Here is a 16836-nt window from a genome sequence, read left to right as displayed (position 1 = left end):
CGTTTCCATTGTTTGTCCGCACACATTACACATATACGTACATGTATCGCCATATATAAATATTATAAATTATAATATATGCATCACGTACGATCGTATAAACGTTTGTTTACGTGTATTGTAATATGATTGTACTCACATTATAGTATACTTATCGGAGGGCTATACCATTGTATGAAGCTGAAGAGTATATGTATATATATATATTTTTTTTAATAACAGCCCCGGGCAGGTTTTTTTTAATTACAGACTCGAGCCGGGGATGACACTCACACACACAAGTGGAGGCGTAAAACCGTATCATTAAACCAAAGACCGCCGTATATATGTATTATATTAAGCACGTCTCGTCGCGCCCTGACAATATAATATAAAACCCGTCGCGTATGTATAGGGATGATTTTTATTATTATTTCTTTTTTACATGTGTGTGTGTTTATATATGTGTACATGTATATTGTCCTGATCGTAAGTGCGCTACACCGCCCCACGCTCGGGGTACACACACACACACACATATATATATTTAGGCGTACGGGGACCGTCAGAGATTTCACGGATCTTAACGCCGCCGCCGCCGATGTTCACGACCAATGGGCGCCGCGTCCGCAAGAACCCACCCTCGCCGCCTCCACTGATTTCAACCCTTATCGGCGGTGGCAGTGGCGGTGGCCCACGGCGGCGCAATCGTCAGTCACCCGACAACGGACCACCGCTTACCATCGACCGTCGACAATCGCACATCCCCTAGCTGCCAAACGCACAATATATCCATCGACATTCTGCATCCTAATATAATATAATTATTTTATATTAAACGTTCGCTCTTAACAATCGGTTGGAATATTACTTACAAGTTACAACATACTTATTACAGACGCCGTTCAAGTATTGTGCAGTAACACAATATACAATATCCTGACCAAGGAAACCAAGGTAAATTGTTATGATTTTCTAATGCTTTTTAACTCTCGACTGTCATAATTACTTTAAAAAAAACAACCATATTTTCTAGTCAAATTACATTGGTTAAGAACGATTATCAACTTTTTTAAATATTTTCAAATTAATCTACAAGATGGAAATAACATGATTTAATTAGTGTAAAACTGTAGATGTATATAAACCACAAAGTTAACCTGATAAGAAATGTATCATAAAAAAGTTTTTTAAATAATTCCTACAAAATTTTAATCATGTAGGTACCTTTACTTATAATACATAATATTATATAATGATTTTAAAAATCATATGAAGCTTATAAAATAAATAATAATAATAATAATAAATAAATGTCAGTAATATTGTCGTTGCGTTATAAAATATAGGAACCGGCATAAAAGTATAATATATATAATATGCTTGCGTTAAAAAAATAGGTATATATAATGATTCGATAAAATACTTAAAAACAAAACACCTGCACCCGTCTGACTATACTTAGGTATGTGTTGTATTATTTTGTTTTTATTCTCAAATATTATAAAGCGTTTTACAGCGATTATAGCTACAGCTAGCATATACGCTTATTAAATTCAATGCATTTTTCACCCGCCTAATATGTAATACCTAATAATTGAATTTGAGTAAATATACGTTTTGTGCAATTTTGTAACGGGTCGCATCGTAATATGTATATACATTTTATAACTACTAGTTCATCTCCGAGTCCGAGACCTATTCCTGCGTAAAATGCACAGTTACCCGCCTATATAATATAGAACGTAAACCCGATAATCAAATTAAACTGCAGTACCCGAAAATACGACCCTAGTTATTATGTATATACACACATGGTGTGAGTCATGGCTACTATATTCTACTAAAGGTGCTCATCGTTTAAAATCAAAAACTTACCTATGTCATATATAATAATGATAATAACCCAGTAATGAAACTCCTCCCGGTGTTTACGGGACCTTCTTCCGCGGTGTATCTATGGTCATTATTATATATTATGTAGGTATAAGTACAGAGTACCTATATATATCAAGTGTTCTCGTTCTCGTTCACAGGCTAACTATTTACTAAACTATACAATATAAGTGCATAGATTCACCCACCGACCAACCTTAAACATTAAAACTCTCATGACGTTTTTGATCATTCAATTTAAATTCATGTTATATACAACAGTATATAGGTACTATTGGGTGATTTACCAACGTGTTACATCATGACTCCGAAATTTGTGAACAAAATCATCACTGGTTGCAGGGTGGAGACGATGATTCTTGTATTCGCCAATTTTCTATTTCGAATCACACTTTTTTATAGAATATCATCGTGTTGTATTAATATATTTGCAGCTATAAAATGGTGCACTTATAGGTATTACCAGTATAATATAAAAATATATCAGTCTATTTCCTATTACCTAGTTTTTTTGACAAAAAATATAGACTCACATAGACTTTCTAGCTTAACTTATTTGCTATAACGGTTGCGTTGATGATTATTCGCAGACGAACAATACTATCATCACCATGATGGCCACCGGAGAATCGATGAAGTTCGCTGCCGCCAGATTCGGTGGCGCGGGAGGTCTGCTGGACTGCAACTTCCCGTCGCTATACGTGGACGCGGTGTGGGCGAGATTCCGGCGACATCCGGGCGCCTTCACCGGCGGACAAATAGAAGGCTACGCCCGGGCTATGGCCCTGTCCAGGAACGTCCAGAAGCAGATGGCCGCAGTGACGGCAACTACGCCCGGCGGCAAGCCCAAGAAACGGTACATTTGCACGTACTGCGACCGAGAGTTCAGCAAATCGTACAACCTACTCATACACGTCAGAACCCACACAGACGAGCGTCCATACCCATGTGATGTGTGCGGCAAGGCGTTTCGCAGACAGGACCACCTCAGGGATCACAAGTAATAATAAAAACACAATATTATTTGCTGTAATTTCGCTTACGAATAAATATTTTTATTTATAAATTCATTCGACGTCGAGTAATTACTCCGTAGATAACTTAAATATCCTCCTTTTTAAGCGCATGTAAGGGGGAACGAAATCTTGTACCAAACATTAAACTCGTATATGCCTATGCACTGCAGTACACTGTCTAAAAGTCATAGTCAATTATATTTAAGTAATTTAGTGTTATGCAATCAAATTTTTCAAATTATGTACCTACATAATTTTATTACGTATAGACTACTATTTTTGTTTTTATATTGTGTATGTCATCCTGCATACATAAATAACTCACGATCATCGATAACCATAACTGCAGTAGTTGAATATATATATATATATATATATCATAATTTAATTTTTTCCAATTTAATCTCAAAATTAGTGTCCGTTGTGGCGTTTCTTCGAATCATTTTACGGGATCGACAAAAATAGTTTATCATATTATATATTAATATGTCAAGTTGGCTGATAACGGAAGTTTCACTGTATAATACTATAATCCAGTTTATATAACAATATAACTATATTAAGAATTATATTTTTTGTTTTAAAACAGTTAGAAACACAATCGTCTAACGTTATTACAACCTGTTTTTTTCAGATACGTTCACATGAAGGACAAACCTTTTTCTTGCGAATCCTGCGGCAAAGGCTTCTGTCAAATGCGCACGTTGGTCAGCCACCGAAAGAACGCACAATGTCAATGGTACCAATACCAACGTCACCAGGCGATAACTACGCAGATCTCTACAGGGACCGTCGGAAATGCTTCCACCGCCGCAGTGGCCGCCGTGGCATCCCCCGACACTGTCCGAAACGTTAACTTAACCGATTTCAGTATCAAAACTTTGCTGGGAATCGGCGACGACCAATAACATAGTAGGTAGGAGTAGAACGCCTGTGTACGCATTATGCCGGCTAAAATAAAGTTGGTTTACCATAAAATGTATAGCAGGTCCATACGGTGAAATGTACAAAAATAACGTAAATACAAGACGTTATACAATATTGTATTATTACTACTAGCCATTAATATTATTATTGCACTGTTATTATTATTATTATTATTATGTTATTAATGTGTATAATGTATATATATTATGATAAATGTATTGTATTTTCTACGAATAAATCGTTTAATATTGCATAGCAAGTTTATTATACTGTCATAGTGTCTTGTGAAAACAAAATCCATATTGGTATACCTTTACATTTATACATACCGTAGGTATATATTATTATAATAAACGTAGTGTTATTTTCTTGCGTATTTCGGCCAATTTAAAGAGGGCTTATTAACACATCGTATCCATTACTCGGATGTGTGTGATCGGTTGCATTAGGTATTTAGGTGTGAAATGACATCGAACACCACACGGTTCTCGGGACCTCCTTGGAGTCACCCAAGTACTAGGTAATATGTATATAGGTACACATAACACAATATATTTATAATATACAGTGTTCTACTGCACCCGACACGCAATGACCTACTACTATTGCAGGCGCTATATAGAACATGTTATATACTCAAATAATAATAATAATAATATTTACAACGGTAGCCGTGGTACGGACAGGCGGCTCGAACTGCACCACTTGTGCGTATAATATTCGCGTTGCCGTTTAAAAACATGGTATGGTATTCTGATTTATGATAATGCAGAATATTATTATTATTATTATTATTATATCATGGGATAAATTGGCTCATTTGTCATCGTCAGTAATCTGCAGTGGTTGGTGTATATTTTTATTTATTATTATTAATAAATTCTCGAAAATATCATTACCATATAACCACATAAAACTGCAAATATTATTGAATCTAATTCTGCATAATATATTATTTCAATGATTACGTTGGAATAATTTTAAAAAAAAAAACTAAAGGGTTCGTTGCAAAGTTGATTTGTGTGGTAATAAGTACGGACGATTTACCCCCATGTACCCTAGTTACTATCGAAAAGAAGAGCTGATTTATGTGTAAATATTGTAAAACGTAAATTTCCGTTGGTCATTAGTTATTCAAGTAAATAGTTTTATACATTTTAAAGTTATATTAGTAGCTGGGTGGAGGTGGTGTCATTGAGGAGTGTATCCATATACATAAACTGCAGAGATAAAAAGGTGTGAGGTTATATTTGAATGCCAACTTAGTCAATTCCATACACAATTGAACATTGAATTTCGCCCAGGGTCCAGGAGTGTTAATTGGCTACCTACACTATGTAATGAACAGTGGCCATTTGGGTTTATGTACCTATATAATATATCCAGGTACAATTCGACCTATCTGACTATCCTAACTAGGATAGTAAAAAAACAAATAACTATTAATTTAAGTTAAAATTAACTTTATAAAAAGTATCGTTATTACAACTATACTACCTACATTATTAAATGTTATCGCAACTATTTTGAGGTTTAGCCCCCTTACCCAAATATATATTTACTTTCCATATAATAGGTACAAATATAAATTAAAAAGTAAGCCATGACTTACGAATTTTGTTTTATTAGCAGATCTGGGTAATTTATAAAATTCTAGTTCCCCTCCCCAAAACAATCGACCTTATAGTTGCATCCATGGAGTTAAAATAACTACTGCAAATTTGGTTGTTAAAACGTATAGAAAAATGAAAAATATATTTAGTGCCGATTTCTGAATATTTTGTTCTATAAATGGGCATTAATTAAGGCGATTCAAAGTTAACGCCTAACCTACTGAGTCAGTATTTGGTTCCCTTACATATTATGTAAGTACCTTTTATCGTTTTAATTTTATCACTATCAATGAGATAATCAAATAGAACAGGCAATGCCCATTTGCGCCAAATTTATCTTGTAAACATTTTAGAATAAAGATTTTAATGAAATTCATACATTCAAAGACACCACGTACTTAAAAATTTTAATTTAAAAAATCAATATCAAATATCGATCAAAAAATACTAAAATGGACACGATAATAATCAATTTTCATTTTTATTTTCAACATAATAATGGTTACATGTAACGATGTAACTATTAAACGTGTTTATATTAAATTTTAATGTGCACATTTTTTTATTCAAACAATAGTTAGGGCTGTGTTATAGGACAAATAAGGTATATAAGACGCACTCTGTAGCCTAAGGCTGTAACAAACCTTGCGTCTGCTGTGCGATTTAAATACAATTATCTGCTATAGTAGATTATGTGATTCAGTGTACAATAATTGTACCTATATAATATAACATTTTTAAAAGTCTAAGGATGTTAACGATTTTCGTTTACATTTTATAAAAATATCATAACAATTATACATTACAAATCATATTATAGATATTTGAGGTAGGTATACTACCCTTATACCTCCTACTAGTACTACTCGTATATAACTATGGTTACTTTTTTGTAATATTAGATACGTGTTTATAGCTGTGGTACCTATATATACGCCGTGCAAAACGATGGGATTATATACGTTAAAGTGATGGTTTAGTCGGCTGCACACGGCAGGTAAAAGCCCGGTAGGACGGTTACATTGTATAAACGTGTACATGGGTACCTACACTCTATTAATTATTATATAATATAATAATATAACTGCACCAACGGTCGGGCGTACGCGTAATAACACAGAGGAGCGACAGACGGGACGACCGTAATAAACTGGCGAGCTTGTGGAAAATTGTAAAACGCCCTATTTATAATACTCATCGATATTATTACTGTGTTGCAGTTCGTCCATCTTATATATTAATATAATATAATGTTAAAACCATCATCGGAGATACTATTATTATATACAGCCGAATAACAACAATCGTGTTTACAGCTGCTGCATCGTGGGTCCATGACGGCAATACAACCGTTTTGTTATAATAATAATAATATAATGTATTATTATGTATAAGTACGTGAAATTACTGCGTTTAAAAAAAACATACAACGTTATATGTCTTAATATAAGAATATTCCCGTTTGCATTCGTATATATTTTGATTAAATGTAGATAGGTATTTGGCTTGGATAGTTTCGTAAAATTGTGAGATGAGATGACAATATTAGGATTTGTGTTATAATTCGAGAATATTATATTATTAATGTATACCTATCATAGGTAACCTATGTACCTTGTACTTTGTACCTAATATTATCCAATAACAATACGGCGGCGGCGTGCTACATTGAAATAAGAAGTAGAAAAAAAAAAATAAATTTAAACAAGCTCTGCGGACAAAATATTTTTTATTAACCGATTTAAGTTATTGGCCGTTTCAAGAATGAAATACGTTATAGATTAAACGTTTGAAACTCGATTTTGAAGAAAACTGCGCACAGTTGCGATGATTTATTAAAATAAGGGATAATAAATTCATAATGTAATACATATATTATACACGCGTAAAAAAATATAATATGTGAAACATTGCAATCGAATTAGGTTGGATGTGTCGTTGCAGATTATAACCACAGTATAAGTACATAATATATTATTATTCAAGTAAAGGCGGGTTTCCACTATACGCGTGTGTCGTGTACACGTAAAATGTTCACGAGGTTAATCATTTGGTAACCTAACCGAACCATCCAATCACCATAGGCGCAACTAGATAGACCTCTAAAACGTGGGGAGCTATACTATTAAAAACATAAAATTAGTTAGATATAAAATATCAAAGGGTGCTAAATTAGAACTTGGGGGGCAGCCCCGGGTGCTAAAGACCCTTTTGCACCCCCTTAGTTGCGCCAACGCCAATCACAGCAAATGATTTACGCAAATGAGCGTAGTGGAAACCCGCCTTAAGATTCACAGCTACATCGTGATTCGTGTCATAACGTTGAGCGCGCTCGTGGTAACGTAGTAAATTATTGGTATACTAGATTGCAACTCGGTTATTACGCGATACCCAAAAAATTAACGATCGACACACGAGGCAGAATGCGCATTTAATTATATCATTCACTGTGCATACCTGTGGTCTCTCAAGTGGTCCTGTCTGCGGAAAGCCTTGCCGCAAACGTCGCACGGGTAAGGCCGTTCGTCGGTGTGCGTGCGCTCGTGTATGAGCAGATTGTACGACTTGCTAAACTCGCGCTGGCAGTACGTGCAGATGTACCGTTTCTTTGGGCGAGACGACGTTGAAGAAGACTGTGACGTTGTCGTCGGCGGCAACGACAGGGGCTGCGGTCCGGCCGAGCAGGCTGTCGCCGACTTCCGACCGGCGGATTGTCCGACGCCGCAGATGGCCGGTACGGTGGACGGGCGATAGCTGGCGACGGCGCCACGGCCCCTGCCTGCTGACCGAGCGGCCGCTATCCTGTTCATGTGGTAGTAGTTGACCAGTACGTTTCGCCATTGATCGGAGTCCCGCCAAAACGTGGCCGGATTCAGCCATGCTGAGAGTGCGGCCGCACTGGCCATCGCAGAAGCGGCCACCGGCCTCCCACCGTTGATACAAACGCGTCGCCTGTGGTCGGCCGCGGCTGACGGCGACAGTTGTGGCGGTGGCGGTAGCGTGTCCGGTCGTTCGACGTCCACTATCGCCTCCTCATCCGTGCTGGTCGCGTCGTCCGATTTTCCACAACCACCATACGAACGCAACGACGACGACGACGACGATGACACGACGCCGCCGTACTGATGTCTGGACACCAAATTCATATCCCGTCACTGAGTGGATGATGGAAGTGATCTGGAAAAAGACACGATTATTTGTTTTGTTTATCTAATGGCCGTGAATGATGATGCACAAACAATATGCAATTTAAACAATATAACATTAACAAAAAACAAATAATTGACTACTATGTATAGATAATTAAATAATGAATTATATATTATGCGATTCCTAAGAATTATGTATTATTACAAACTAAAAAAAAGTGAGATGCTCGTTAGTAATTACTAATTTCACAAACACGCATTATGCGATCAACTGGATCCTCTCATGTTGAGTAGGCGCATTTGCTTTGATTAGCTTTAATTATAACATTTCTTAGTTATAGATTTACAACTATATACAAACTATATTGATCGTATAGCACTGCAGCAGTGCAGCATACACCTGTTTGGTGATTTAAATATCTTAAATATTTATTGAATTTTGACGAAAATAAGGTCAGACTGATCGGGATATTATATAATATGACGAACGAGGTATAATGTTTTGACATGCACAATATTAAAAAGAAATAAGTAGGACGTATACCGTGAACAGATTATTCGAGTATTGTGGTACAATACCACGGACCCAACTCATGCTTAATTTAAATCATCAAATATCTCGTGACCCAACTCAAAGTTGTCGAGAGTTTTGTGTAGGTACCTGCAATTAATAATGAACCAGTGACAATATGTACACATTTTTTTAAACCGCTATAAGGTTTATCCTGTGGAGTGGACGAGAATCGTGGTTGCAATTGCTCGGATGCGATGACGGCCAAAATGGTAGAGCAAAGTCCGACCACGACGGCCGCGAGTCTGACGACGGTTGACGGACAGCGACTATAGTACGCGATGCCGTGCCTTTGCGACTGTGCTGAAGACGACGGTTAAGGCGGTGACTACGATGACTAAAGCACGGAGCGAGCGAAAAAAATGTTAATGTCGGTAATGTTGAATCGGCAGGGATTGGAATCATCACGACTCGGTAGGCGAGATTAAGTCACAGGACAAACAAGAGAGAGAATCCGAGAACCTGCACACCGTAACGCACCGCTGTTCTGATACTCTTCGTGATATTCACCCTAGCGACCCGTCAGCGTATCATCTGTGTCAAAGGTATGCGTCATTATTCAATGGTCTGCGACCGGTGGTCAGGCCATGGAATTACTCGCAATCGTATACATTTCTATATACATACTTACCTTTACCTATACATTCATAATAATAATGTCATCGGTAAGTTATTATATTATTATAATTTGCCTACTAGCCTATACTCAGTCAATGCAAATAATATTAAATTTAATTATGCATATGACAACGTGTAACGGGATTTTTTCGATTAAAATTTACATATGACAACAGGGAAATATGATTAATTTTATATATTTCAGAAACTATTGCAACTTGCGTCAAGTCGATCACAATCATATTTTAGATTCATAATATTACAGACGCCGAAGATTCTCAACAGTCACATTATATGTAGTCAGCGGCTAAATAGCGACTATTATTGGTGCCTTTTAGACACAGAGTCCGGCTGTCCCTGCTTATCCGATTGATCGGAATAATAATATAATATTTTGATGCCGGCTGGAAACTCTGCGCTTCCACGTATCCGAGAATAATGGTCACATGTTACAGTCTTCAAGGCGTCTTCAACAGTCATATTAAAACAGTCTTCAGTGCATACTATGCCATCATATATAGGTATACGCGAAGCATACACGCCACCGCCGCCTCCACCGATTTCCTTATGGCCAGGAAAGTACTTTTGGATTGCCATTCTCCTTGGTGTGACTAGTCGCACTCCCACATGCATTATAGGCTAACATGCATCACCTGAAGTCCGGCCGGAAAGCTCAGTCCCGTTACCTAACCACCTATACCGCGACTTCGTGATGGTAGCGATTATACAGCGTATACTATATAGGGTCATGATTCACAGTTAAAACGTGCCGAGTGAATGGAATCTATGACCTATCGTGCAGACTGTGCTGACCAAACAATAGAGAGTCTAATAATTATACAGACATTAAACCGTCCGGGAGAGTTCAAACTCGGAAATAATGATGGTCGACCGTATTATTGTGATTGTCGTTCCTATAATATAGGTATACCTGGACGGGCTCGACGGGAAGTACATAATAATATAACCAGTCATCCAATCGCAAAAGCATGGTCTATTCTGCACTAAATTTTACCGCGATTATGGTAAAATCTGTTGCTCGCCGTCGGAAATGCGAAAGCGACAAGATAAATCTGTATGAAGCCGATCAGCGTTTAAATGATTTAATTAATTGTATATCGTCACGATTTTAAACACATATATCTGACTTTTATCTAATAAACCGTACAAATGATGTTTTTAGCGTTTGCGCTAAGAACTATAAGAACCAGTGTATAAGAATTTCTTATAGTATTTAATTAGAAATTTAACAATAGCGAAATAGGTATTATTTAGATTAAAATGAGAAGCAGTTGGTCGATACGAAACCACATGCAATCATTGGCAGTAGAAAGAAACAATAATAGTTATAGCAAGTACCTAGTACCTATACTAGGTTATAAGTTTATAGCTTAGTTAGAACGCTTTCTTCAAAAATGTAAAATTTGTTCAGCTGGGTGTTATAAATTACTATTTACGAGGGATAATAATTAGTGATTCAAATACCTGAAAATGTGGAGGTGAGTGTCCATTATAACTTCGATTAATATATTGCCTCATTTAAAGTTGTTTTGCTATGACGTCGTAGAATATTAAATTCTCGTGGTCCGTTCAGCATCGACTACAGTTTCATTTTAATGTCTGTTATTTTCAGATTGTATGCAATTTAATTGCAGTTGACCTTGCATGTAATGCATACGCACTTACAGAATATTCTAAGGATTTTAAGATAATATTGTTATTTATTGACATGCCTATCATATGTACGCGGCTTGCAGTATAGTCGAGAGTAAATTTAATAAATTTACACAAATTAAGGCCACACCCCCCCCCCCCAATATTACTACAATATTGCTATAAACTAAATAATGACTAATTAAATTTGATATAAATTGGAATATAACATACAACTATACAAGCATATTTTATTAGTATAATTCTAGACTTGGTAATTATTACATTAAAATATAAGATAGCAATGAAACGCCAACATTTATTTTTAAATTTGTGTACCGTTTACACATTGATTTTGCAAAAACCATTTATTAGCTACCAGAGAAACCTATTTTATACATTATGCGTTGTCTGTAGTTATTTCGATTGATTAGTGATTACCCTATACACTTTACCGCGTGATCGAACTACTCGAGGATTATATAATCATAGCGATTAGCGACAAAAGATCGACTATTTATATGTGATGTTTTATAATTTTTTTCATTTATATAAATTATACGGTGTACACATTTTCGATTTGATAAACTGAACAACGAGCTAGTCGAGCTACGAGCCCATTTAAAAATATGTTGTCGGTAAATGGTAATTAACCATATTATATTAATTATTAATAGTTTATACTTTATAAAAACACATACAATCGAAAGCTAAACATATCAATTAACACAGAAGTATAGAACATGGATCTTAAAACATTCACGCAATAACCAAACGTCGTGGTTCTCCGTTAGAACGAAACGATAATAATATAAAATATTATTATTTTAAAATTATTGTGTAAGTATCTAATATCTAGTAGGTACCTATATAATATGATAGTGATGCGTTGTGGTGATCATAAACGGTCTGACAAATGCCATTATCGTGATTTATGATATAATATTGTGTGTTCTTAATAACTGTAAAATAATATACAGATATACTATCATAATTTTATGTAATAATGTTTACACAAATTACTAGTGGATCAATTGTATAGCATATATTATAATTTCAGTTCAGCTGTGGACTATTGAGTAGCTACGTATATACTGTGATAATAACAATAATATTAATATAACGTCCGTATGGCCCTCCACTGCAATAGTAATATAATAAATAATTATGTACCGGGTTATCGCCTGACGCTCAACGCACTTTAGTATCATACATTCTCCAAAACACGAATTGACGAATATTGCGCTGGCGATCTGTTATTTCTTTTCATATATTTTTCTTAATTTCGCTTTAATTTTCGTGTCGGATGTTGTTTTTTGTGTCTTCAATCGTTTGTCGTTCAGTCGTTGGTTTAAATAACCAATAAGTAATAACACTATGTCACTATTATAGAAAGGTTATCATCGCGCCGAATGAGCTCCCGCCGACAGTCCGGACCAATGCTGCGTTTATCTTTTATCTCCTCTACATAAAACACTGTTACACGAATATAATATAATATAATATGATATACCTAATACAAATTCTATATGTATAAGGTATACGATTATTAATAATTTAAATGTAAACGATAACAGAAACGGAAAAAAAATCGAAATTTAATTGCCGCTAGTCTGCAGCAGCGATGTTTGATATTCCTATCGGCTATCGTCGTCTCGTCGTCGTCGTTGTCGTCCGTGCCGTCATTGCTCGTCGTCCAGACAATTATAATTCGTCACGGCAGCCTGCGGCGGCGTCCCGCGAGCGTACACAAAATGTTAAACGTCCCTGCTATTATAATGTATATTTTATACTATATACATACATATTGGATTTCGGTACTATATATACATTGTATATTAAACATAATATCTAATTTATCGACCATAAACACCCCAACACGGTTGTCAGACCCGACGAGGTTCGGACGGCGGAAGGTGAAAGACAAATCCAAAAACACCGTCACGGTCTTTCACGTAGTGCACATATATATTATATTTTTATATACTTATATACACGTACGGGCGTATACGTGCTTGCATGTGGTGGTGGTGTGTACTGTATGTCGTCTAAACCCTTTGAAGCAATTTATTTTTTTGTGTTGCCCCTGACCCCGTTTTTGATATAGATATTTTGTCGCGTATTAGTCTCTGTTCACGGTCCACGCTGGTTCTGCAGTATTATAGACATAATATGATATTATTTATATTCGTACAAGTCGTACAACACGCACCGCGTGTAATAAATACAACAATAATAATAGTAATAAGTATTTTGACACGGCGAAATGGACAATATAACATCAACGCAAAAGAGCGGAATAAAATATATAAATACAGGTAAATAAAGACGAGCTGGGCCAATAAAGTTGACGAAAAATAACGACGTAACGAGTTTATTTCAGTCAATGTCGTATGGTAAAGGTTAAGGTATCTCAAATATATTCTATTTAATCGTTCATTTTACTTACATTAAAATACACAGTCACATAGATAGTATTTTAGTATTATTGTTATGCAAAAGGTGCAGACGGTGCAGTTATAATAATTGTTATAGTGCGATGATAAATATATAGGTAAGATTTCAGTGATAGAGTATAGCGTATAGAGTGTATAGGTATTAAAATATAAATACCTAAATAAAATAACTATACTCTGAAACATTCCAAGTGGATTTTAAAACATTAACAAAAAATGGACTGATAAAAGAAAAAGAAAAAAATTAACGGTCAATTTGACTCGGACGATTGAATAAATAAAAATTAATCGGTTTTCCTGCTCTTAATTTTGTATTTATTTCTCAACAGTTCTTCGTTAATGCAATAATGCGTTGCATTATTTCGAATTGCATTTAAGTAATAGCTGGATTAATAAATAAATATTGCGCATATTATGCGTACTTTTAGAGTTTCCTCTAAAACTTAATTTAACGTTTTTATCTTACATACCTAGATATAATATATACATATTGATAATTCCATAAATTATTTCTGTGAAATTGTGTATTATTTTTTACAATATCCAGCAGTTAACTCAGTCAGTTATTATATATCATCGATTTATGATCCGGAATTCTGGAACACGAAAAATAATCGTAGGTACTTACTACAAAAATAAATGTTATTTTTTAGTTTTTTACATTTACCTACTATACTAAAAATATGTCAACAAATGCTTACACGTTAATATATAGTACCATATGCTATTGTAATATAACAATTTATTTGAGAAAAGATTTGTTCTAGTTAAAAATAATACATAATATTATATTATAGAGTTTAAGTGTAATTATTACTCATCGGGCTCCATTAGACGTTTTGGTTTTAATATAGATTTTTTTTAATTGGATTTCAATTCAGTCTTGTAGAAGGTGAAGTCTTGTCCTCGTATAATAATTGTCAAATAAGTAATGGGTCATTGGGTATTTGGTTCCACGTATATGAATACCTATGACTATAATCAATAAATAATAAATATTTTACCGTATCAATTATTATACTAAAAGTTCTTATCTAAGTAAGACATATTCAATTTACATAATAACATATTTATATTATAATTTATTGTCAATTCTATTTCAGCTCACGGGTAAAATAAACAGCAATTATAATCATCGGTACTTATTGACATTTGCTTTGAGAAATGTTGAAGAAAAAAAAGTAATTTAACGACAAATATTTTAAAGCGTCAAAACAGCTTAAATTAAATTAGAATTATTTGATATTATTGTCTATTGATAAGGCATAATACACCATAATTTAAAAATTGAACAACAGTTTGATTGATTTATTTACAATGCAATATGTTTTTTAAAAACAAAAGTCTTGATTTTACGTCCTGTATGGGTTATATGGCTATATGTATTAATACTATTAATTATAAAACCATGCTATGTCTTTATGGTATAGGTAGGTATAAAATACATTTTTTTCACCAACAGTACACTTCCTTCCGTCGTTGCAAAATAAATATTTACCATTCATCAATAATCAATCTAGCAATACAATCATTAATTTACTATAAATTAAAAAAAAAAAATATTTTAACAATTTATAATATTTTGTGAATTGATTTTTAAACCAATTATGATTAGGATTAAGATGTTCATAGTTTGCAATAATGCATTTTTTTAGGTTGTCCTAATGTATATATTCTTGGATGGGAATCTGTCTCATGATATCTAGATTAAAATACTAAACATAAGCAAATATTTATATTTAAATTTTTTTCTAAATTTAGTGTATAAGAACATATTTTGTCGTCTTCTGGTTTAACCACTTATCCATATTATTTTATGGGTTTCCTTATAAACATCAACAAAAAAATAAAAGCATAACTAACTAAAACTGAAACTTAGTTTGTATTTCTGTATTTTATATAGATTATAGATTATATTTTAATAATTATCACTTATTGTCGGGAATTCTATACTGATATTTAGAGATCTATACAGAATGTTCGATAGAGCTTGTAATTAAATAACTATTTAAAATCACGTTATTTAATTGTGTATTTAAAATATAGTGTTAAATGCTATTTTTAAACTTTTATGCTTATTTAGATAATTTTTAGTGCATAAACATCGAATCCCGATTATTAATTTATATATATAAAAAAAAATATTATTTATATAATACATGTTAGTACATACAATTTATAAATCGATTGAAAGCGAAACTACATTTATTAATAATATTAACTAATGCATTTTATATATTTATATGCGATTTGTTACACCCATAAGTTTAAAATAAGTGCGTCCCCCCTCCAAAAAAAAGTACCAATACATTCATTGTTTCACTCAAAATCTGAAATTTAAGCGCATACCTATTTTAACTACTCTGAAATTATGATAAGCTGCAATAAGTTTGCGGTCGTCATCGCAAGAGAATTTATAACTACGCCCGAGGGCATCTGTCCGGGCGTGATAGACATATAAACCCGTACGAATATAGTAGTCGATTATAAAAACGTTATATATATTAATATTAACATCATAATGCGTAATAATTCTAGCTCTTATAATATGATATGTAATAATAATATACACATACATACAGACACAGTACACACACACACTCACACATAAATATATATGGGACCACGCGCGTTTAGTTTTCCCACGCCCACGCGTGGGTATAATCTTTTTCTTTACTATAATATTTTCTTCCTGACAGACTTCGGCGAAGAGATCTGCCAGTCGACCACTCATAGACTTGTAATATATGGTGTACCTCATAATACCCATGTACGTATATAAATAGTCACTGATCGTCATAAACATAATATAATATAGTGATAGGTATGATAATAATTATATTGTTATTGCTTATTACTTATTAGTTATTAAATTTTTGTGTTGTATATAATACGATGTATAATATACTTTGTTCAGTAGGTATAAATATATAATAATATACAATATTATTAAAACCC

At 34.1% G+C, this 16836-nt stretch overlaps 2 protein-coding genes across 2 annotated transcripts; one reads left to right on the top strand and one right to left on the bottom strand.

Moving 5' to 3' along the window:
- LOC107173398 (uncharacterized) lies at positions 1–4073 on the top strand. Its single transcript, XM_015523929.2, has 3 exons — positions 1–936; positions 2466–2875; positions 3526–4073. Exons 2-3 carry the CDS (start codon positions 2487–2489, stop codon positions 3797–3799), a joined length of 663 nt encoding a protein of 220 aa, XP_015379415.1. The 5' UTR covers positions 1–936; positions 2466–2486; the 3' UTR covers positions 3800–4073.
- A 3133-nt stretch (positions 4074–7206) lies between these two features.
- Positions 7207–8767, bottom strand: LOC107173129 (uncharacterized). The gene has a single exon (XM_089223684.1). The coding sequence runs from the start codon at positions 8575–8577 to the stop codon at positions 7876–7878; it is 702 nt and encodes a 233-aa protein (XP_089079810.1). The 5' UTR covers positions 8578–8767; the 3' UTR covers positions 7207–7875.
- Positions 8768–16836: the final 8069 nt, after the last annotated feature.

Source organism: Diuraphis noxia, unplaced genomic scaffold (genome assembly GCF_037042655.1).
Source record: "Diuraphis noxia isolate RWA-SAM2 unplaced genomic scaffold, SU_Dnox_SAM2 contig0003, whole genome shotgun sequence".
NCBI lineage: Eukaryota > Metazoa > Arthropoda > Insecta > Hemiptera > Aphididae > Diuraphis > Diuraphis noxia.
This window is presented reverse-complemented; position numbering and strand designations above follow the sequence as displayed.